At 41.1% G+C, this 24,080-nt stretch overlaps 1 protein-coding gene across 1 annotated transcript in view; it reads left to right on the top strand.

The window, feature by feature from the left end:
- USP37 (ubiquitin specific peptidase 37) overlaps positions 1-24,080 on the top strand; it is a 345,091-nt gene that overhangs the window by 13,802 nt on the left and 307,209 nt on the right. Inside the window, exons 2-6 of the mRNA XM_085650037.1 lie at positions 1,854-2,044; positions 2,347-2,518; positions 4,325-4,422; positions 14,614-14,777; positions 17,604-17,681. Of these exons, the coding sequence (XP_085506163.1) occupies positions 1,889-2,044; positions 2,347-2,518; positions 4,325-4,422; positions 14,614-14,777; positions 17,604-17,681 (668 nt within the window). The 5' untranslated portion in view covers positions 1,854-1,888. The remainder of the gene's footprint in view (positions 1-1,853; positions 2,045-2,346; positions 2,519-4,324; positions 4,423-14,613; positions 14,778-17,603; positions 17,682-24,080) is intronic.

The following is a 24,080-nucleotide window of genomic DNA, read 5'->3' as shown; positions in this document are numbered from 1 at the left end:
CAGCTCTTCTCTGGCCCGGCTGAGCCAAGCTGTCTTAATGAGGTGTGAAGTGGCCCGGGCTGGGACAAAGGAAGCCTCTGGTGGGTGGAAATCTGCAAGCTGCATAGCAAAAGGCAGGAAGGGAGTTCGGCAGCCACACTGGTCTTCATAGAGGGAATTACTGTTTAAACAGGACACAGGCTCACCCCCACATCCTTCACCCCCCCGGCCAGCGACCCGAGTAATTAGATTAACTGAGGGGCTGGAAGGGGAGCGTTAGGGAAACTTAGCCATAACAGTGGAATGGCTTATCCAGATCCTAACTTCCAGGGGAGAGTTTCTCTATTTTGGTAGAATAGTGCTTTCTGGGTAAAGAATGCCACACTTTGGAGGAAGTGGTCATACCGAAGGGGCAACCCATTTTTCAGGGGTACCGCCATGCCAGTTGCCCAGGAACACTGGATACAAATTAGAGCTGTCCAGCAACTCATATCCTTACCTGGCGAAATAGATATGGTCCACAGCTGCTGCACACTTGGTAGCTACAACCCTAAGAACTTGGTCTTATTCAAAAAGGTTAAGGAGGTACTCCCTGAAAGCAACACGCGCAAAAGAGCTACACAAGATCCCTGCCTGAAACTACAAGGAGAAGGACTGCCCTGCTGAACCCTGGCCTGCACCCTGAAGGGTTGCCCTCTGACTGCACATGCTGCATACCTGTTGCTACAGCCCTAAGGACATTGCTTGGCTTTAAGAAGTGAAGGGGTGGACTCCCTGAAAGCTACATGTTAAAAGAGCTCCACCAAGAATATCCCAGCTGGTAGGCATCTGGGTAACTTTCAAGGAGCTGACCAGGTGCATTCCGGGAAACGTAATCCCAACATCCCAAGCACCATCTCAGAGCTTCTAGACCCCTGGATTGTGTTGTGCGCACTTTGGAATTCCAAAAGGACCTTCTGTCAAAGCTCCATAATGCGACCAACCCGTTGACGAGAGTCAAGCCACTGAACTGCGCGACCCGGCCTGGATTTCAGGTTCGTCCTGCTGGAAGCTCCAAGGCCTAGGATTTCACTGAGACCTTAAGCACTAGAAACTGTTTATTTTTAAATTCATATCTCCGGTTCCCTGCATTGGATATTAGTCGTTTTGATGCCTTTTTCATCATGAGAGGAATTTTTATTTTATTTTATTTTATTGTCTTAGTTATTTAATGTATTGGTGATTTAAAAAAAAAATGCTTTACACACCTGTCTCCTAAGTTAAGCCTGCCTGCTTGTTTCCAGCTAGCAAGGATTGAGCACGGTAATAATTTAAGCTCTTCTCTAGACCTTATTTTGTGATTGTGGCCTTATTACCAGTGGTAGGTCCCTACATACACATCCTAATTAAACACCTTCCAACTGACTCCTTACAAGAAATCGCACAAGGACTTCCATAAGGACAAAAATAAAATGATAGCAACCAGATCAATAGGATTCTGGTCTCAAGTGGTTCACACTCGTTGATTCATATCAGAACAAATCTTCCAGAAGCCACAATTAGTAAATCTTGTGTTTGCTGGGATCACTGTCGTGCCAGGCTGCAGCTCAAACAACGCAGGGCTTTTCACATTTTCCCTGGTTAGTAATGTTTATTTGTATTGTTCTATGGTCCTATGGTAAATTCCAATATGAGAAGAGCAGAGTTGGTTGCAGGAGTATGGATTCCATATTACTATATACTACCCCCTTCAATCGTCTTCTCGCTCTGACCTTTTAATTTCACCCTTATTTTACTACAGCACTGTCTGCCAACTGAATATTTGCTTTTGAATTGCTGCCAGGCTGTTTTGCCTGCAAACATGTAAAATGTGTGTTTTTTTTTCTTCCCAACAGGTTCCAAAGATCAGTTTTAATTTTGCCTTGGCAAGATGGGTCCACCTAAGGTCCAAGGAAGCATACGAATTCGCTGTATAAACATTGGCACTTCAAAATGGAAAGAAGGCCATTTTGAGATTCTAGAAAAAGATGGAAAGGCTACTCTTTTGGTTGTCTACAAAGCTGGTGGAGCTCCAAAATCCTTTAAGGTATTAGATATTTCTATTTCGTTTTTGGGCGAACACATGGCTTTCTGAATAGTATTATCTTCATGTCAAACTCAAAAGGTATAAGCAAATATTAAATGTAATGTTGACATCCTGGAATCGTCCACCCAAGTATTCATTGTTTTCTCATTGTTAAATTGTTTTGTTCTGTTTTTGGAGGAAGTAAATGTGATCAGGTAACTTTTTTTACTCCATTTAGCACACATGAGCAGGATTATTAAGTGAGACTGTGTTAATCACTTGGTAGTGATTTCAAACTGTTCTTTTTGTTGTTTTGTCTGCAGTTGCATCAAAATATTAAGTCTGTGTTATTTCGACCCAATGGAAATAATCTCTCACGGTTGATGGTGACTCTGAAGGATGCCAGCCATCTGACAATCGACAGGGTTTCTCTTGTTGCTGGGAAAGATATGGAGACCTATCTACTGTCGGTATGTGATGAGGCCATGCCCACAGGTGAGCACCTAACCTGGTACCTTGGTCAAACCCAGCAAATAACCGCAGTGTCTGGTTATTGTGAGGAACCGTTTGCCTACAAGAATGTTTGAAGTTATGTTTGCTTTTGTTGCTTGAGAATTTGAGTTCATTTATGGACTAAAGCCTTTCATTCATAGAAGATGTTGTCTTTCTAATTGAGTTTTATGCATTTGCAGACCTCACCATATCTTGTGCATGCTCCCCCACTTTATCTGAAATGCTCTGTCAGGCTAAATTGGAAGAGTGCTTGGCATATAGCATTGCATGCATGTTGTGCTTTCATGGGTTGGAGGTAACAGTAATGTCATAGTGGTAGTTTTGGAACATAACATTGTCATCACACCAAAGTAGTTTTAGGACCTGCTAGTCTCTTTATTTCTATATTGGCTGCCTCAGTTTAGTTCTGCAGGTTAAAGTCACCCTTTATGTGTTTCTCACATCTGGCCACAATGATCTCAACCTCTTATTTAAGGTAAAGTGGGGCTAGTCAAGTATACATTGAGTCAGAACACTGTGCTCTGAAAGTGCACAGTATAAACGCCAGCTAAACTAATGAAAAAAATCTGTTCTGGGGCATCCAGATAGGAAGGTGAATTTTTAAATCTAATGATACTCCAAAAACTCATGCCCAACTGTGGTGTACCCATGGCACCACTTTAAGATGGCCAACAGTACGAATCAATATCCTACCTGGATAAAGAACACTACAGTCTAACTTTGATAAGACCACCCCATTAGTACCTGAGCAGGAATGTTGCAGTCTCCCCTCATTTCCTCCTCTCGGGCATTTCCCCAGGCATATCTTATGATACTATCTTATTATTCCTGGAACGATGTGAATGAGCTACAGTCCACATATTTCAAATGCCAGCACACTTTGGGTGCGATATTCTTCCATAACAATTGTCTGTGGGGTAGAACTCACTCTGCCAATTGAGCGGATGTACACCCTGGTCAGATGCTGGTAGGGATACAGTTTTGGCACAGCAGGTCCAAAGATTTTCATACCCGGTAGTTGGCAATGGCCTCCGGATTCCTATACCATATCACCTGCAGTCTTTCCAAATGACGATACCGGAAGTGTATGTTATTTCAAACCTCTTAAAAATATATTGGTACATCATACCTCACGAGGTTAAACATATTTATAGGGCTAAATAATGACTGCAATACTCCAGTACTATTGTCTTGTTTGACCCAGCATGTTCTGTTTTTATAGATCTCGTCTCCGGTAAACAAGCATCCAAAATTTCCTTGACAGATAAATGTATTAATGCATCCTACTTTCTTCTGCCAAGTACCTCTGCTGTAATAATCTGTGCATGTCCTGTAGGAGCAAGGCAGCCTTTGTTGCTTTGCTGAAGCAAGTGGCCACTGAAGCTAATCAGATAATCTGCAAATCCTGGTACTTTTTCTGAGGATGATTCCAGTGTGCTTCTCACTGAACAATACAAATGCTTCTGCATCTTGACTTTACTCCTGTATGTTTAGTATTCTAGTCAGTTATTGTATCCTTCCCATCATTCATTGTTCCACCCAACCTATTATCCCCTCATACTCCAATGAGAGGAGTAATATTGCTGTGCATGTATGGGCAGAAGAATTCAGAATGCTGTGGAGTTATGTTGGTTGACAAATTAATTGTTTTAAAAAAAAAAATATTATTGTGAAACTAATGATAGTGTCAGTCAACAAAACGGACTTGGAAGTTTTTTTACATAATTCACCTGTATAAAGAATGTAAGCATTTCTTTTCCTAGAATTCTAATTGTCCGTATTTATTAGCAAAGGCATCACTTGGATCAGGAAGTTTTGGATGTGTTTTGGGGAGCCGTAGTACACAGAAGGAAGAGAACATACAGATCTCTGCAGTTAAAAACCAGGTTAGTTGGCAAGGTTGACTGCTTCACTGTTGGTACCCAATTGATCTACTGCTGATGACTGTACTTATTAATTTATTAACCTGCCATAGGTATTTAAGGCAGTGCAGCATTTCCCCCCTTGAATATTGACTATAGGTTAGTCTGTCCTGTATACATGGTCTTGTCTGCCTTTGGACTAGTCCTGATTATTCTACTATGCATATGTCCCTTAGGTGAGGCATATAAAATGTCAGTCTCTACTGAAGACTGCACAGATTCCAGACGAGAAGATTTGTGATGCACATGGTATACCATCATGTTGGCTCTCCTCATTGGTCGTTAATGTGTGCTAAGCACCCTCATCCATTACTCTTTGTTGGCTTGAGCCATTTATTGGAAGAGCCAACCTCCACTAGTAAATTTACATTGTTTCCTGGAGGAAAATATGATGGTCCGGTTGTAGTACTACTAAAAATATACTGCTTGTAGCACTCCACTGTGGAGTTATATCATTTTTGTTTTTAAAATGTACTGTAGGAGGTGGTGGAAGCCATATCTACTCCCACAAAAGCATCACCTCAACAGAATTTTGATATGTATATTGTTGCATTATGATTTATTTAAATGCTATATGAATGTAACAGATGGTTCTAGTCATTTAATTTCTTTTTAATAGAAGTGATGTTTTTTTAAACTATAAATATAAAAAAAATCTTTGAACGGATTTCATAATGTTGAATGTTTAGAATGATTTATGTGGTATGTTCTGATCCACTTAATGTTTTATGACTCATACGTGTGTGTGTGTGTACATACTTGTATACATCTATAAATTGGTATCAGTAATGTCTGCCAACCTAACTCTGTATTTTAAGTTACACCTTAATTGTATGTGTTCCTCTTTGTTAAACCTTGCTTGTAGTGCATACCATTTGACTGTTCAGAACTGCTGCCCCATGGGCTGTTGTTGCCCTTGGCAAATGTGTCCAATAAAAACAAAATTGCAGCTTAACCATTGTTAGGTCTACTTGATGGTGTAGCTTTTTGCAGACCGTGTGTAATCAGCTTTGGCTCCGCTCTTCTCAAATGTGGAATGTTACCTTGAGTAAACATTTTGATTGGTCAGCAGTTGTGTGCTTATGCCCCAGAAATTGCTTGCATTGTGGTAAAGCTTATGCTGAACACAACAGAGCCTAGTTGGTTTTTTGACGAGCCGTTGATCAAGGCTGTCGGCCAGATCTTTTTAAGAAGTTCTGACTAAGGCAGTAGGCCGGACTTATTTATTGTGAAAAACATATGTTAAAGCCACTACATTTTCAGTGTGGATTGTGATTTCACTTTGTTAAAGCTTGCAGGTGGGTAATCTGCTACAGGGGAATATCCCATATTGCCATAGTGGGGAAGGGTTTTGGTATTTACCTGTTGTACCATCAGAAGATTTGCACTTGTTATACCATTTTAGGAAGGGTTGTACATTTTTTTTTACCACTTCTAATTTTGTAAGCATTTGTAATTTTAGGAATAGCTACCCTGTGACAAGGCTTATTTATAATGCAAATAGTTAACTTTATGTTAAAGTCTGTAATAAAGGCAATAACTTTTTCCAACGATCAAAAGTCTATTTCAGAGGCAATTGGTTTAATCTCTGTAGAATCAAAATTTACAACAAATAGAATAGGCCAACGTTTTTTTTGTAAGGATAATGGGTAAAGCCAATAGGCCTTAAAGGATGGATTCATAATACAGTGTTAAAGCCTGTAGGCCGGTATTGTTACCTGGATCTCGGTCGCTGTAGCAGGCACAGGTTTAGTGTTTGTCTCAGCCCTCTGCTCTTTTTCTTTTCTGACAAACACTGCCTGTAGAAAATTTGTACATCATTGAGCCTAGTTAACCAACTTTGGAGGGGTTGAATATTTTTTGATTGTCTGATGGTTACCTTATGGGAGAACTTTTTTTTTTTTTTTGCAAATGTGTTTATTGGTTTTAATTACAGCCATACATACATAATTGGACGACATTTTCAACTTTATTCTACAGTCTCTGAGCAAACATCAATTTAAATTGCATATCACACACTGGGATCACCCCGATACTTATTCCACAGCGACCATTTCCTATCATTTTTTTTTTGGGGCACCCCGAGCAACAAGAACTTCGGTCTCTGCCAACATACATCTGTCAAGCTCATTTACCCACAGGGTGATGGGCGGCGGGTTTGCTTCCCCCCCCACCCTCTCGCCACTTCCCATTTAGCTAACGTATACCCCAGTGTTGTGAATTGCTGTTCGACTTCTGTGAGATCAGTCTCCTCCCATATATTCAACAATCCCAATTGTGGCGACAACACTATCTCCTTTCTCAAGGCCGCCTGCATGTGATCCAAAGCTCCCTCCCAAAGGGCACGTATCCTGGGGCAGCTCCACAAAGTATGATAAAAGGTGGCCTGTTGTCCACAACCCCTCATACAGAGGTCGTCAGGTCTACAGGGGTGGGGGAATCGTATCGCCCGATGGCCGAACCATGTTTTTATTCGTGGGCAAGAAGATTTAATGTCTATTTTGTCCGGACATGGAGACATTAAATCACGTTAAGAAAATAGGCTGTGGGCACTCTGGAGCTCACAGCCAATCATACAAGCTTGCCAAGAGCCTTTGGAGGCCTCTGATTGACTAGCAGCCCATGACTTCACTGGGCTCTAGCCAGTGATTGGCTGGGGAGTGAATCGTCACTCAGTCTTGGCAATCAGTCGAACTTCGGGACCGCCGCGAGCGAGGCAATTAGATTTCTGAGGTAAAATTAAGCACTGCCATAGCGCCCGCCACCACTGCTAGTGTTATTTTGCCCAGCGTGCATACAAATTGCACTGAAATATTGTAATCGAACTTGTCTGCCTGCTGACGAACCGTCTCTAATGCGACGTCATTGTGGCTGCAGAAAGTGCGGGCTCTCATCGCTGCTATTGCCGACTGCGCACGTTTCTATTGGAATGCCGAGTAGATTAAAACTCCCTTTCATACCAGATGTCTGACAGATCGGGCAATTTCTCTCACAAATGGGCGATATCTATCCCATCTGTGTGAGAAAATGCTCAATTGGCCAATACCTATTTTTCCGGCTTAATTTAGCCCGTTGTGCGCATTTCTTTTAAGCTGCAGCGGCGCCTCATCGTCGTCGCTGCAGTTTCATAATTGTAAAAGGACACAACTGTTCCCTTGACATTGCGGACGACATAGGCGCTGCACATATCAAGGTGAATCACATTAGTGCCTGGACTTCATCTGCGGGGGTTAAAAATACATTTGGTTTTCGAAAGCGAAAGACGTTCTGATGCTGAAGGCTTTACATAATGCTCATTGTGACCGGGATTAGAAATAAGTATTTCTGCTGAAGAACGCTCCCTCCATCCCAAAAGGTCACGAAAGGCTCTCCAATTCCACCACCAAGGAGGCATCTATGGTGCTTGTGTTTTGGCTGGGCAATTAATCAGCTTAATGTTCCGGCGCCATAGTTTGGCAGCGCTGTACTGGGGAGAAGATAGAGGCGCGCATACAGTAGCAGATTAAAAACCTCAGACGGAGAAGGTGGAGGCGCAAGGAAAGCGCATGCAGTGACATCAAGCGTGATCTACATTGGTACGGAAGGGCGCTGCCTAAGTGTAAGGAGCAACTGCCACAGTGAGCCACACATTGTTTTACTTTAATTTTGCAACTTCAGCCGCGCCACTTTCCATCTAGCAGAGAATGCCTAAGGCGGGTCACAGGGAGGCACCTGATGTACCTCGAGTCTAGCAGAAACCTTGGTTTTCATTCTTAAGACTACAATGATCGCCTTAATATTGTATAGGCGTCTGCCAGAATAATGTCCCCTCTGCAGGCTCTGCATAGGTTCACATATCATTTGATATTTCTCTTGCAGCTGCCAATAGTGCTACAGTGAGAGATAAATTAATGTGTCCTTGTAGTAATGTAACTGACGCTCATCTAAAGCGCTCCAATATGTTCAGGTCGAGTTTGCGCTATTAAACTGCAAAACAAATGTTATTCTTTTATTAGAAATACAGTCTCAGTGACAGTCTCACTCTCAAGGTCATATGCAAGCGTAGACAAGTCTTAAAATAATTCAGGCTAGAATATTGGAAATAAGTGAAATCGGCAGGTGGTGAGGAAGATATGAAAGGTACTACCATTAAAGAAGAAGAGAAAATGCGGATTTCACTTGGCAGGAGTTAAATTCTGGTGGTGTGTATATTTGGTATGTGCTAGTTTGTACAAATAGATATGCAGAGCTCTGCCAATGATCACAACTAGATCACTCTTGACTGTGCTTGTGTGAAACAAGGGGGGGCCGGGCCTCTATGAATAGCTCTGCGATGCACTTCAGTTTTGCCTCAAATAGCTGCAAATGCACGTTCATGTTATATTATTTAATCATAGTGCAGGATTCTTTTGGTCATTGTATCTCTACAGTCTTACTTGAATCTTATGTTTGTGATGACTGTCCGTTATTTGTAATATGTCTGCATGCTCTGGGATAGTCCAGTATTCTAGATAGGTGTGGCTGTTGGCGACAGATGTTCATTTTTAGTGATTTTTTTTTGAGCAGTGAGTTAAGTAAGTACTCGTTGCAATTAGTTGTGACTTTGTGCAACATCCTGTTTGAGTGCTGAGTTTATTAACAGTAGTTTGTTATCTGCTTTTTGTGATGTTGCAGAATTCTTGATGGTCCGGAACTATTTAGATAGGCTTAGTGAAAGAGAACCTGGCTTGATAAATTAAAAAAAAAAATTGCTTCCATGCTTAAATTGTGTGATCTTAGGCAAATATTTAATTTCACCAAAACTAACATTTTCTTTATAATTAAGGCTCCCTGCTTTCAGTTTTTACTGATTTTTACAGATAAATACAGACCGAAAACCATTTATTTTCTTATCTGTATTTATTTTTAAATGTGAATAAAAACGGAAATTGGGTGCTTTTTGGAGTGATTCTAAATACTCACTTTTTCATTATTGCCTGGCCAAGAACTGTGTGGATTGATAGGTCAGGGGGTTAAAAGGAATTTTAGCAAAGAGGCTTAGACCGCAGTAGATATGCACAAGGCTGATACTGAAATGTGCCATATTTTCACATAAGTGCATTGATCTATCTTTTGCATGTGTTCATATAACTGAAACCTGGCAGGCATTAAAGCGTGACTGCATATTTATTGGTTTAAGAAATGCGGAAATATACCAGTTTCAGCTTTGTTTTTTTCACAAAACTCATAATAAATTTGGATAAATACAGATAGTTGACAAAAAATAAATATGGATATATACAGACAGAAATGTCCCAAAAATAAATACCAAATCATTAACTGTTAAAGTATTGCTAATATGAGTCTTACAGCATCCTGCCATGCAAGATAATTTATTGTTGTATTTCTATATGTTTGGATAAAAGGGATAATATCGCTTGTCAAGTTTCTTATATTTCATTATAATTGCACAGCATTTAATTGGTTTACTGATTTTAATAAAACAAATATATTAATGTTTGATGTGGGACGGGAGTAGGTGGGACAAGTGGATTTTCTAGGACATGCAGATCTCAGTTGCATTTTGTCCCTTGGACAAGTAGATTATTTGGAAAATTCCACACCCCTGGGTCTAGACCCTATTCTTGCCAAAGTTTCCTAAGCTGTATCAGCCTGAATTTAAGTGTGGTGATCGCTTCCCGAGGGGACATAAGAGCCAGTTGCCAATCCTCGTCGCTTATTGGGCCAAAGTCATCTTGCCACCGCTCCCTTAACTTTGGAAAGGTGTCTGGCAGTTTATTACTTAACTTTTTATATGTGAGAGATATCAACTTAGAGGCCCATCAAACAGCCGGTCCTCCAATGGTGACGACTCTGTATATCGTTAAGAGACGGAAAAGCTGCCCGTATCACATGTCTAATCTGTAAATATCTGTATTTCTCCCTGAGCCAGATGATATTGACTCTGAAGGTCACCAAATGTAGGTAAAGCTCCCTTCTTAACCAGGTCCTTCACTGCAGAGATACCTAGGAGGTCCCACTTGACAAACCCAGGCTGATGGCACAACATGCCCAGCTTCTGTGTATACCATAGCGGTGTTACCTGCGAGAGAACACCTGCCCACCCCAAACGAGAAGTAACTATACGCCATATTTCTAACGTGTGTTGGGTATGTCCAAAACATCTCCTCTTGTTCCTCCTATCACTAGTGTACAGGCCCCCCCCCAGATAACTGGAGCTATCAGTTTGGTAACGGTCAAGGGCGTATGCTGGGTCGTCAGGGGGGTGGGTAATATAGCCAGTAATTAACAGTCACCAATTGCGCCGCCCAGTAGTAGAGTTGCAGGTCTGGCAGCGCTATGCCTCCATCATACCAGCCCTTTGTCAATTTCTTCAGTGCGGCCCTGGGGGCCTTCCCACCTTCTGGGAAAACTTAAGCAGAATCTAGTCAGCCTGTTTTGTTTAAGGCAACAAGCCAGTGGTAAACATATGCCTGATTAGTTCTTTGGGGAAACTTATATCTGATGTCATAGGTAGCTTATTATGAAAAGGTATGGTACATGTACTTGGCAGTGGGGTTGGCTATTGGTACTTCCGCTGATAAACACTGCAGTGGGATAATCCTTGTCATGCCCATGTCAGTGTAGTTGTATGTTTTGCCGAACTGTAATTTTGTTAATATTTGTAGTTTTACGACTCTTGTTCCTGATGGTTGTCCTCTTGCATACAATAGGACTGAATTGCTTAGTATATTACAAACCAATAAATAATTTTTCATGTTTTATTGGGTAAAGGTATGCCCTAGGTCTGACCTGTTAATTATGAAAGCTAGGACAAAGGCAGTACTCTGGACTTGCTCGTGAAATACATTTAATTAAGCAAGTAGACCTTTGAGGGTGGATTGTTACTACAGTGCTGAAGGTTGTAGATTGGTAACTTGTTACGTGTAATCTTGCAGAATTGCTTACTAAGCAAGGGATGTTAAGTGTTAGTTACCCATCAAAGGAACCATTATAGTAGAAGATATGCACTGTGATAAACATTGTAATAGCCGCTGAAGAAGGCCTGTATATAACTTTGCAAACTCTAATTGTATACGTATTTATCATTTCACAGACTGAATGTATATATTTTATTGGATCAATTAACAAATTGTTACAAAAAAATGCCCTATAAAATATCCACAACTTGCTTGCTACAGTAGTCATCATTAACTACTACAAATTTGGATGCGCTACATCCAGTAAAACCAATACTAAAAATACAGATCATAGATAATAAAATAACTAAAACCCATGTATCAGTTATGAATTGAAGGCATTCAAGGACCTATTTTGGAAGAGAGATTCCAATAAAGTGCAAAATAGTTGCATCTTGTCACAGCATGCAAATCTAAGTCTGGGCATGCCCAAAGTGCAGTCTTGAAGTTCTCAAGTGAAAGGTGCATTACTTAAACATTCTTTAACTTTGTGTGCAAATTTGGCAAACCTAGCCAATTCCATCGGTGTCTCCAGGCTAAACAAGAGTTTCTTGGCATCCTTGCAATTACGTGTCCCATATTTTAAAAACAATGGCCTTAGTAAAGTGTGACGTGCGTGTATTAGGCAATGGCATATGCAGACCAAATGGACCATGGATTCTTCATGCTGGTGACAGTCTGCAGGTGGTAATCGCCTCTAGGGATTACCATCGCTTGTTGATATCTTTTATCGGCAATGACACAAGCCTCACTGTTGAAATTTGCTTTCAAATTATCTTGTTTAATGCAGCGTCGAGGTATGGTTGCCATAACTGATCTTCATAGGAGCTTACAAGTATCCCAATGTTACTTTTGGAGCGATTCAACTCCTTCATATCATCTTCCCTGGATAATGCTCTAACTTGGTTTTTTTTTTTTTTTTCTTTTTTTTTTTTTTTTTAATATAGATTTTAGTGTGCCAGGCTGATTGGTCAGATCCTGCAGTTTGTTCATGTTAAGCTGTAATGCAGTGCAGGCAGTTTTCAGGCCGTTGCTCCATGAATTATTGGCTTTCATAAAGATGATTTTCAGGATTGACTTCATTGTATTCGAAGGGGCCGGACAAACCCCTTAGTAATACCGCATCAATGTTGCCCAGTGCTCGTTTTTTGTTCAACCCAAATTCCAGTCGCACCAGACTGCTTGACTTGTAAGAGCTTATACCCTCAATACACGAAGCAGGAGATAAAACTGACATCATTTGAACTGACTGATTTGTCAAGACATGTCACATAGAGGCAGTATACTGAACCTTTGGTAAATTATTAGTTAAATGCATTTGTTTTGCCTTGAATGCCTATGTAATAGATTGTGGCACAGTAATGAAAAGCCCTAAGTTCTGTGGACTTGCTCCATACTACAAGTGCAGTACAATAAAGAAAAAGGATAGGTGATTGCAGATTTATGGACTTTGTTTTTTCAACATTGGATTTACAGTACTATTGTTACTGTACATATAGACGTCTTGGATGTTGGTCATCTGACTCTATTGGGCACTGAACAACATGGTCTCCATAGCCATCTTATCAGCGAACGCTAAAATTTAATATTGGTGTAATTACTTGAGCTCTGCAGTGTGGAGAAAAGAAAAGTAGCAATGAATGGCATGCTTTAATATCTGCCACTAGTAATTACCCTGGGTGCATCCCAAACAATAGTTTTTTGCCCACTATCCCACCTCAGATTAGACCAGCTATATGTAGATCCATTGTCCTGCTCCAGTATAAACAGTCGAGCCCAAACTGGCAAGCCCCCGGGGAATCCGAACGCAATCAACCTGGCTCTGACCTACTTGTAACATCCTATTTTCTGATTTATGGCTGCTACTTGAAGACCCAAGATCTTTTCATTGCTTGGACTCCTGTGCATGATTGAAGCTAAAGCGGATCAAGTGTTTTTTTTAGGAATGTGTTTAAACCGTAACCTCCAAATGCACCTCTGTGGGTTAAGGTACTGGTCTGAAATATTTTCTGTCAGTTAATTTGAGAGGGCTCCTATCTGGATAAATAAGTTAGTTTTTTAGAATAGAAGTTTACCAGACTGATGATTGACCCCTACCCCAGTCCAGGAATAGCCATATTTCTTTATATTGGGAAGATAAATAAAATGGCCTATTTTGGGTAGATGGTAGAAATGAACATTTAAAGGAATATTCCCGCTCCAACTTGATAATTTGGGTGCTGAGCTGGGTTATTTATTCTGTTCTCTGCTTTCTTCCCCATAATATATTTTTGAAATGGGTAGGTGTGTTTATGCAGTTTACCTGGGTATTGGCTGAAGATTATGAATCTAGTGAGGCTCTCCTCACTGCAGTGTCACGGATACGTTTCTGGACATTCTTCATCATAACAGATATTCAGTTAGTATGTGAAGTGTTTCATAGAACCATTTGTTGTTTGATTGGTAAGAGGGTAATGCCGTCTAAAAAAGTTAACAGTTAATGGATGCAACTGGGATAGTAGCTGTCAAATGTGTATTTCATTTAAATGTGCTTTGTATAAAAACAATGTGTACCCTGGAAAAAAAAACAGTACAAAAGTAGTGGCCCAGGGATAACGTAGCTTCCATTTGTTGCAAAAAAACAGGTGCTGGGACACATTTTGTGTAGATTCCATCACCTTATCAGAAACTTAGAAAAGGAAGGCAGATCTGGAAATGTGTTTTCTAATTTGAGTTGGTGTGCAACTGTGCTTATTTGAAAGACTACGTTTCGCCATCCTATGCTGCTGCCTGTTCCGTATTAGATGTTAGCTGCTTCTAGTATCGAGTTGTAGTCCTCTTGATTTGTTTCGGGCTTTGGAGATCCTCGATTTTCTGCTCTGCAATTTGCAGTGGTTCCACATAGCTAACTAATTCTTCCCGAAGTAATTGTAAATATTGTTAATGCAATCGGCCATAGCCTAACCAATTATAGCAGAAGCAAGTTCATTAATAGTGTGAGTATTTCCCCAGTGAAAAGGTTGAAGTAGCTATGGTTACATTCAATGAGCTTTTCGAAACTTTTTTCAGTAGGTACGAAGTGTGTTGGATTACAAAGGCCACCTTTCTTCTGGCCAAAGCTTAGGGACAGCAACTTTGCATCACAAACAGTTGATGTAAGAATTATGACTCATTGACCCAAGGCATAGAATTACATTGATCTGTTTTTTTTTTGCCTCTCCTCTGTGTTCTTTGTTAGACTCCCACACGAAGAGCGATTTTAGAGAATAAGGAAGAAACCCCTGTTCGGAAGCCGCTCGGTGCTACAATGAAACCATCTCCTGGGAATGGAACACTTGGAAGCAAGGGGACTGGTTCTACTAATGCTTCCCCTCCTCTGAGAGCGGGCTTGCTGGAAACTAGGTACGTATCACAAAGATTGAAGTATGTGGTGTTGTGGACTGTTTTGGTTGAAGTGTCCATTTTTGGTATACATTTTAATTGTTTACAGTCAAAATGTGTTGCATAATACAGCTTTAACACGGGTGAAGTCTAGTTGAAACATGTCTTTACATGCCTTTGTCTGAATTTTTTTAATAAAGATTAAAACAAACATTGGCTATGCAAATAGGTCTGGCTTTTAAGGAATGTATGTTAATGTGAAGCATTACTAGTAGATGGTGTGGAAATGGATATGTTTTTTAAGTAGAAACAAATATAGAATAATATTGGTGTAAGTCAGACACAAATCTACATAGGTTAACAACTGCCTTCCAGCTCTCTGCTGCTGCCAGAGGAAAAACACCATAAATTATTTAAGAAAATTGAATAGCGTGTGTGCCCTCGAAAGTTCAACCTTGTGCAGCTTTATAAATGAACAAAATGATCACAGCTGTGTGGACAGCAAGCAGTTTTTGTGTTGGAGCGCACAAATTCTGCCTGATCAAAACCTAACATGACGTGTATTTGTGAAGCGCACGTTCACCCGGAGGCATCTCGGCACTGAATAACAGATTTTATTGTTTCCCAACTCAATAGTACTCACATGTACTCTCGACTCCTAACATGTGGGCAGAGCCAAAGCCCTGTCTTGGTGTTCTCACAGAATTGTCTGGTGACAGCTGTGTTTTTAAGTCATGTCATGAAAACACACAAGAAATAATGGGGATACAGTATCATTGATCTGTGCACTACCTAAAACAGGCAGCAGCTGCCACATTTGCTTGTGGCCAGTTTGCTCCTCATGCCCAGCACTGGCCTGAAGGGGCAGTTGGTAACTTTGTGCAAATACACTCAAAACGCTTTGGGCGGGAGACTTGGACTACTGATTCTAGGGGGTACGCTGACTCCACTGTCCCCTTTTGTTCAAAGCTTTGGTTAAGTTGTCTGGATAATCCCATTGTTGTGTAGCTTCTAGATCTCTTCTGACACAATCCAACCATACAGCCAAATGGATTACAGGCATCCATAGTGTTTTTTTATTTTTTAGGTTCAAAGCCATAGCCCCAATTCCACTGTCTGTTCAGTCCTTCAAAGGTGCCCTTTTCTTTTTGGTACCATAGGCACGAGTCCAGTCTTCCTGGAGTTCCTGAGCCCATCAAGGTAGCCTTCTCATTTGTGCCTGGGTCTACAAGAGGCCTGTTTGTCAAAACTTGAGCAGCACTTCAGTAGTTGGGTAAAACTGAAAATTGGCTACGCCACAGCCCTTATCCACAGGCACTTGAAAAAGAATTGGACAAAGTGAAGATTAAACGTAGGTTTATCTTGCTGTCTTTTGAGTTGGTAGATGGGAATCATTCTTGCACTGGCCAAAAAAACTCCTAACATAAAATCACGAAAGATCTCCTATTTAAAAAAAATAAAATAAAAAAAAAGCTGTCTTGGAACCATTTTTCTCACCTACCCAGTACCAGTCAGCTGTTTGGCGCCTGGGCACTGGTCATTGATCATTGCCTTGGGGTTTCTACTCTTTGACTTGCAAATGTGGATTCCAGAGGCACTCTGTTTTGAGGAAGCTCTAGTTTTAGGGGGTTGGACAGCTTTCTAACTGGTGGCCAGATGAGTTTCCTGTTTGAATGTGAAATGGTGGCACAAAAGTTTAGTCTTCTCTACCTTACTACTGCAAAAACTGTCTGCAACACCCATCTAGAGAAGAATGAAGCCAAAAGGGGCAGAGCTGTTACCGCGCTTCAGAAACTGATATTTGTTCTGCACCCTCATTCATAGAATCCTGGCTCATTTCAAATGGGGCTAGGAATGTTTCTAGGCTTTCTGCCAATCACTTGAACAGGCTGATCTCCTTCCACCATATTGCCAGCTTTCCGCACCCAGGGGTTCAAAATAGATTCTTGCTTTCATGCAGTAAAGCACAACACACATACTCTGCTTCTTGCAGCCAGCCCAGATTTGCCTGATGGAGCGATGGCATACCGTCACATTGATAAAATGACTGTCGACATGGCCAGTTCTTTTCACTCCAATTAGATGTCTGTTACTCTGCGGAATGGTGGGGTGCACTTGGTGCATCTCTCTGGACCACAGTGCCCCACTCAGGTTTTTGGGCCATTTCACAGAAGGCCTTCAGTGAGCACTCGTGATTGGCAAACTCACTAATGTGAAAAATCTATACATAGATGCTGCAAAAGAACTCACAGAAGTGCTTGCTTTTGGAGCCGTGCAAGGGAGATTTCCATCTCAACTTATGTTTAAGGTCACTTGTGGGTGGTGTCAAGCCATGCTGCAGCCCTGGTGACATTATCTCCATGTTATCCAAGTACTCTTTGCCTGCACAGAACTAAAAAAATAACAGCTGAACCAATTGGAAAAAAATTGGGTGTGCGGGCTCTGTGGAAAACTGTATCTTGCATTTTTAGGGAGGCAAAAAGATCTGCTTTTGTGATGGTGTAACTTCTAGTTTTATTTCACTAGCAGTCATTCAAGTTGATGTCAAACACACTGGCCTTTGATTCTGCAAGTCCAGTTAGGAAGTTAAAAGGTTCTCCTTAATATACAACTAGTTGCATGCACAAACTGCAATCCTACATTTACACAATACCACCATGTCGGGTCGGATGCTGCTCCGATTTCTTTTCTGCTGAGCAGTAAATCTGCATTATACAAGCAATAGTTATCTATTTTGCCAGCACATTGGGCGAGATTAGAGTACCACTTCGATATTTTAGGCATTCCATTTCTTTGAATACTGGCATATCTAAAACAAAAATAGCAATGCTCCTTGTTTACTTGCAGGAATGAGAAGCGGAAAAGGATGCAATCTTTGATGCAGGAACTAAACGAAGATTATCCCAAAGAGAATGATTCATCCACGTAAGTCACTGCTGCAAAGTTATTCCTGCCTCTGGAAGGTGGGGCGAGTAGATTATTTTGTTGCAGCTTGGACGTGTGTTATTCTCAGTAGTACAGTTGTCTGCACACTAGATTTTTTAGTACCTCTATTCCTGTAATCCATCCTACAGTATGATAGTTAATTGTATTTAGATTTTTGCATCTGATTTCTGCAGTCTCTTAGGCTTGTATTCATTCTAGTTTGTTTTTACTGTAGTTAACATTTTTAAAATGATAGCTGCCTGTGTACTACACTATTTCTGACTAGCTAGCATAGTTGTGACTTCTCATCTAATGTTTAGAATGCTGCTTGGAGATATTTTTTCTTAGGACTTTACGCATTGCTCACTAACTGGAAGTTACTTACCTGTAATCCTATTTCTCTTCAAGGGGTATCCTCCTCAAAGTCATAAGCACTGAATATTTCTGCCCATGTGCGGAGACCCTGGAAATAATAAATTGTATATGAAAAACATGTATATCATTTTTCCTAATAACGATGCAGCTCTTGTATAGGAGGCTAAACAATGTAATAAACACAAACTGCTTTTGCAAAAATACATAATATATGTATAACGAGCATTGGCATAGCCAATAGGCCTTGCCTTATGGACCTTATAAGTATTTAGTTATTTAGCACAATAGCCTTACTGCAACAACATTAACTGTTGCATGGCTAAACACTTATATGGTCCCAAAGGCGAGACCTATTGGCTATGCCAATGGTTGTTTCTCTGGTGGTTACTCAAAGGCATCTCAGCTGGTCGGGCCTTTGTTCACATACACTATTCTTTTGTGTGCCCCACAGTTGAGGGGTCGTCCCATGCAGGACATGGTTAACAAACTGCGAGAGGCCTTTAGGCTGCAAACCACAGACTAATCCCTTTGCAGAATAGCCTTTGGCTATTGGGAAATGGTGAATTGCTGCTGTTGATTTTTGGGTGTGAGGTGTCGCGAACGCACTGAATGTCAATTGGCCCCCGTGGGGAGCATGAAAATTCCGCCCCCCTGATGCCGATTGACTTACAATGCATGGAATTCTTGTTTGTAAACACGGAGTTCAGATCCCAGTCAATGGCCTCTTGATGTCTTGGAAGGATGCACACATGCTTCAGGCCGCTGCCTGCATGTGTTTGTGGAGGGCTGGAGGCAAGAGGGGTGACTGCACGGAGCAAGACCACTTGTCCTTTTATTTAGCAGGGCATGACAGCCCTTCTGCTTTGGTCGTCTTCGGACTAAGCAGAAGCCTGGCCAGTACCTCACCACGCAGGGAACGTTTTAGTCAGAGCAGAGGAATCGTACGTCGTTGCTGTGGACACCCACACTTGAGAGAATGGTACACTGTTGTTTTGATCAGCTTTGCAGATAGCTTGCTAGGACTGACACAGCAGTGGTTTGTTAACGCACCTTTAAAACATATTTTTATCCCTAGTAGTTGAGATTGCGTAGCTTGCCGAGTTGCGTGGCCCCAGCTGTCAGTGTCTCGCACTCGCATGCAGGACGGCGAAGGAGCCCAAAAGGACTCTTGTAATTTTAGTCTGGATGTGTCCAACCAAAGCAACATTTTTAATACGTTTGCAGCCCAACCCCCAAAACAATATCTAATTTGATCTATCTATTCCACACTTATAAGCAGGATCACTCTAATTATGCAGTTTTGAGGCCATCTGGCTTTCCCTACATAATTATGGGTTTGCCACAGAATACAAAACCTGCTGCATGATTTTAACAAAATGTTTCTAGCTCAAATGTCTTGCATTTAGGCGAGTTTAAGCTATTGGCATTGTAAATGACCATGCCTTTTATGTATGTTATAAAAATTAAAACAAAAGGCAGTCATTTGCAATGTCAATAGCTCAAACTAGCGTAAATACGAGACCTATGACACTGCAAATGCTTGTTCCTTTTGACAACCTTTGTTGCTCTATTGACCTTTCATTCAATGTAAATGACCTTAAGAGACTCTTTCATTGCCACCTCAAATATGGACACCATTGATTTATCCTCCTGTTATCCATGCATAGGTGGCCCACATACATGGGCTACATTGCTTCACAATGTTGTACTGGTTTTGTTTTCTAATATCTTGAGCATATGTTTTGTACACAGATTGTGCTAAACTGTATCAGTCACGTTGTATTGGTCAAACTTAAAAAAGAAATTCAATAAAAACATTTAAAAAAAAAAGATGCTCACAATTTGATCGCTCGGGCTGGGGACACAATTGTACGCCACGCAGGAGATATTCTTGTCCCAATACAGAGCTCATCAAAACAGGCGTGAGATCAAAAATCATAACTACATCCAACCTGAGTGGAGAGTATGTGGCAGGTTTTTTTTTTTTTTAATCCGAGGAAAAAAGGGAGAAACTTGTCAACAAAATTTTGATTTGCGGGGAAAAAGTGCAACTCTCTCCAAGACATCGATTACCAGAGAGGAGTTAGAAAAGCGGGAATGGGTTGGTAAAGACTGCCATACCATAAGGACAGGTACTCCCTCACGGCACACACCCAGAGTGTGAGTCAGCTGTCTGGAGGAAGATCTGGCCAAAGAGTGAAACCAGTGTGAGTACGTCTTTTCACACCAGACCTGTCTGAATACAATGTATACTTATGCAAAAGAAACCATGCCTAGGGGTCTGAGGCACCATGCCAGGGTCTACTACATGAAAGTCAGCATGCACTTACCCTCTTCAGAAACAAAATATCTTGTGCTGCATGTCCTCAAAGGACACCGTTAACACCACATTTTGTTCTCCACATTTTGTTCTCAACGGAAGTCCCAAGTAAGCACAAACAGTACATTCATGGAGAGGATAATTCCAGCTGTTAAAGAAATGATACATTTACATAGGGTGTGTTGAAGATTACCACTTAACAAGTGGGGCATTATCCCTCTGTCCCATTCATTACTTTTGAGGTATACCAAAGCTCACTGGACTTTAAGAAATCAAGATAAGAAAAACATAGATTTAACTCCCCTCGAAACAAAATGTTTCATTTTTACCAAGTTACTTAGCTAATACTGCACTCAAAATATGTAGCCACAAGAACATTGCCCAAAACCAACACCCTTAATTTTGTAGTGCTTAAGGTATGCAAAGAGAACCCAAGTAGCAACCCTCCATATTTCTTTCAATTAGACCCCTGATTCTCTGCCCAAGAAGCAGAAATACGGCTTGCTGAGTGCCCTTTGATTCTCTCCAGGACAGAATGTTAGATAATGAATAAGTCCTATAAATACAGCAAATCCATCGGCTGGTAGAAATGTTGGATTCATTGTATCCTGGTCATTTAGACCAAATGTCACACATCTAAATTTTCTAAACATTAGACCTTCCTAAGTAAACAAACTGCTCTTTTCACATCAAGCAAATGCCACGGTTGTTCTTTGAGATGAACAAGAAATAATGTTGGTAACATGATCTCTTGTTCTCTAACATTTAGTAGAAACTTTGGTAAGAAACCAGGATTAGGCTTCAGTACAGTGCCTTCCTGTAACATCTTTAATAAAAAAATAATTGTAAGCAAGACCCCAATTTCCCCAATCCTTCTGGGAGATTACATTGCCACCAAAACACCACCTTCATACAATTTCAATACCAAATGATCCCAGGAAAATATTACAGATTTCACTATAGTCCTTGTAACAGACTTTTCAAAAGTATAAAAAAGGATCAACAACACTATCACCTCGGCTGCTTCCAGCTGAGCCCTTAAAAGCAGTTAAAGGATTAAGGAAATATGAGAAAATACATAATAGAAATGATGAGGCCAAGGCATAGTTTAGCAGCCAAACATCCCCTAATCCCAAGTGTCACCTACTAGAGCCAGGTTGCCCTATTTACTATCCTAGTCTCATTAATTAAACATGATAATAAACAGGCATTTTACTGGTAGGCATAACCTTATAGCACCCATAGGCTGGGCAGAATTTAACGTTGTACTTCCTATTCTTTCTCATATAGGAGGTGAGACCACCTCAAAAGTAATGAACGGGTGATGACAAGGGACATAGTAATATAGGGATGTGTTTCAGTAATGCAGTTTGGAAATTTTCTGATAATAGTGCAAGATCAAGGGCTCACCACCAAATGAGCGAAGGTCTGCTGACAGCATGCGTGTCTAGACTTTTACATTGTCCATGGCTCAGACACTGCACTCTGGATACACTCAGCCAATCAAGAGAAGGAACATAGACTGTGGCAGCAGCACCAAATTGCCCCACAAGTACCTGGGATTAACAGCAGCTACGTTGCTTAGCCGATGTTTACTCTGGACATATCTGGAACCTGAAAAGTAATGGCACAAATTCAGAGTTCTCCGATTATTCGACGCAACGTGCGAGTACTTAATAGACTCTCGTCTAATTCATATAAATGCATATACTTTACGATTCACAGTATAAATACACATTTTCAAATTCCTTAATGAAAACAGTCGCGCCATTGGTTTAGTAACTCACGATGTGTCAAACTAGCCACATGAACATCACGCACACCAGTAAACTGCACCCATAAACGTGACTAAGCAATCGCGTTCCAAAACGTCAGAATTCTGCGTTACAGCCGGCAACGAGCAGAGGCACAACTCTGCACGGAAGCAATGTAGTGCTCCACCTCAGCTTTGCTGCGCCGTATGCCGACCAGGGTGTCCAGGTCCAGGGTAGATGAAGTAACTCTCGTATATTATTCCCTTCCCCCTGCTTTGAGCACTCCAAAACAAGCGCACTCCCTTACGTCACATGTCAGCATCAACAAATGAGGAAGAAGGGAATTTCCTTACAGTAGAGCTAGAGAAAGGACGCGGACTTTCACAGGTGCAAACTACTATTTGGTGTACCAAAGGGGTTAAGGTGGCAGCCGTCTTGCTCCATCAAAGTGTAAATCTACTGACCTACATAGACAACAAATAACATTTGTGTGTTCATGAAGCTATAAATCACGACTTCATTAATAACAAGACGTCAGAAAACAATCCTATTGTTTTATACTTTGACAGTAAGATAATTGAAGGAGCGACCACTGAGTCTTTGGCACTTTGAGTGAGAAATTGTTAAATACACTGCCTGGGCTGTGTCTTTGCTTCAGTCATTAAAACTGACTGCGTGGAGCGCACTACACTATTCAATCTTTGGGGAAAAATGTATAAGAGACAAATCTGACTTAGTTTAACAGGCTACAAAAGAAACATTGCACATATAAGTTAAGTATGTGTATTTGAATCTATCAAATGTTATTTTACAAGGAGGCCATGCACGTTTCAACATTTACATTTAGGAATAAGTACATGCTCAATCAAAGTATGAAAACAACACTGAAGGACTTGTGCAAGGGGAAATATAGGGACTGTATAGTAGACAGGACCATAAATTATATTGTGACGACAAAGGGGGAAAAAAAGGCCATAAAAAGGATTTACGGGGCATGCATATAAAGTATGCTGAAAGCTAGTTGAAAACCAGCATTGGCCGCGCTGCCGTGAAAGTGACGTGGCCGTTAAAGTTCTCGAGATGGCGCGCTGCGAGCGATGCGCTTAATGAGCATGACGAGGAAAGCCAGATGGCGCCTCTGCTCGTAAGCGCGCGCGTCACTGCAAGCTTGAGACCAGCAAAAGCGTGTGGTAGGACTTTGAAAAGCCCACTCACTAAATGTCTCGCCAGAGCAGCGCATGCGCTGACTCAGGCGAGACTTAAAAACACATGAGGGGAAGAAGCACTTGAACTCTGTTTTCAATGAGTAAATCTCATGAGTAAACTGCAAAAGAAAAGCAGGCATTGTTAGCCTACAGGCTGCATTGTAAACCCACATAGAAAATGAAAAATCTTCCATTTAAAAAAAAAAAAAAAAAAAAACAAGAAAAAAAAAACCTGGCACCGTGCCTTTAAGGCTGCCATGACCCCGAGCTTCCCATCATGCCTCAGAGGTGACAGTTAGGTCAGTTGTTCTTTGCGTAACCCTGAAGATCAGGGCACCAAGATAATGTTTAACAATGAAATAATCTCCTTTGCCTGGGGAGGTGGGTGGTTTGCTCATCACTTTGAGGATACACCTGGAAGAGAACTAGGATTACAGGTAAGTAACTTGTCCTTCTCTTCCAGGGATCCTCATCAATAGTCATAAGCACAGAATAACAAGCCCCATCATCCACCTGCAGGCAAATGAGAAACAAAGTGACCCTGTTAACAACGGAAAAGTGAGCTGTTGAACAGATTCCATAGAGGCTTGACCTACTTGAGTGTTTGCTCTAGTAGCTGAGTCAAGACAGAAATGCCTTGTAAATGTATGCACTGAACTCAAAGTGGCTGCTTTATAGATCTCAGAGAGCGGTACTTTATTGAGAAAAGCAGTCGTAGCTGCCTTTCCTCTCATGGAATAAGCTT

This window comes from Triturus cristatus, chromosome 3_2, assembly GCF_964204655.1.
Source record: "Triturus cristatus chromosome 3_2, aTriCri1.1, whole genome shotgun sequence".
Classification (NCBI taxonomy): Eukaryota; Metazoa; Chordata; class Amphibia; order Caudata; family Salamandridae; genus Triturus; species Triturus cristatus.
The sequence above is the reverse complement of the archived record's forward strand: the minus strand, read 5'-3'. Positions and strand labels throughout refer to the sequence as shown.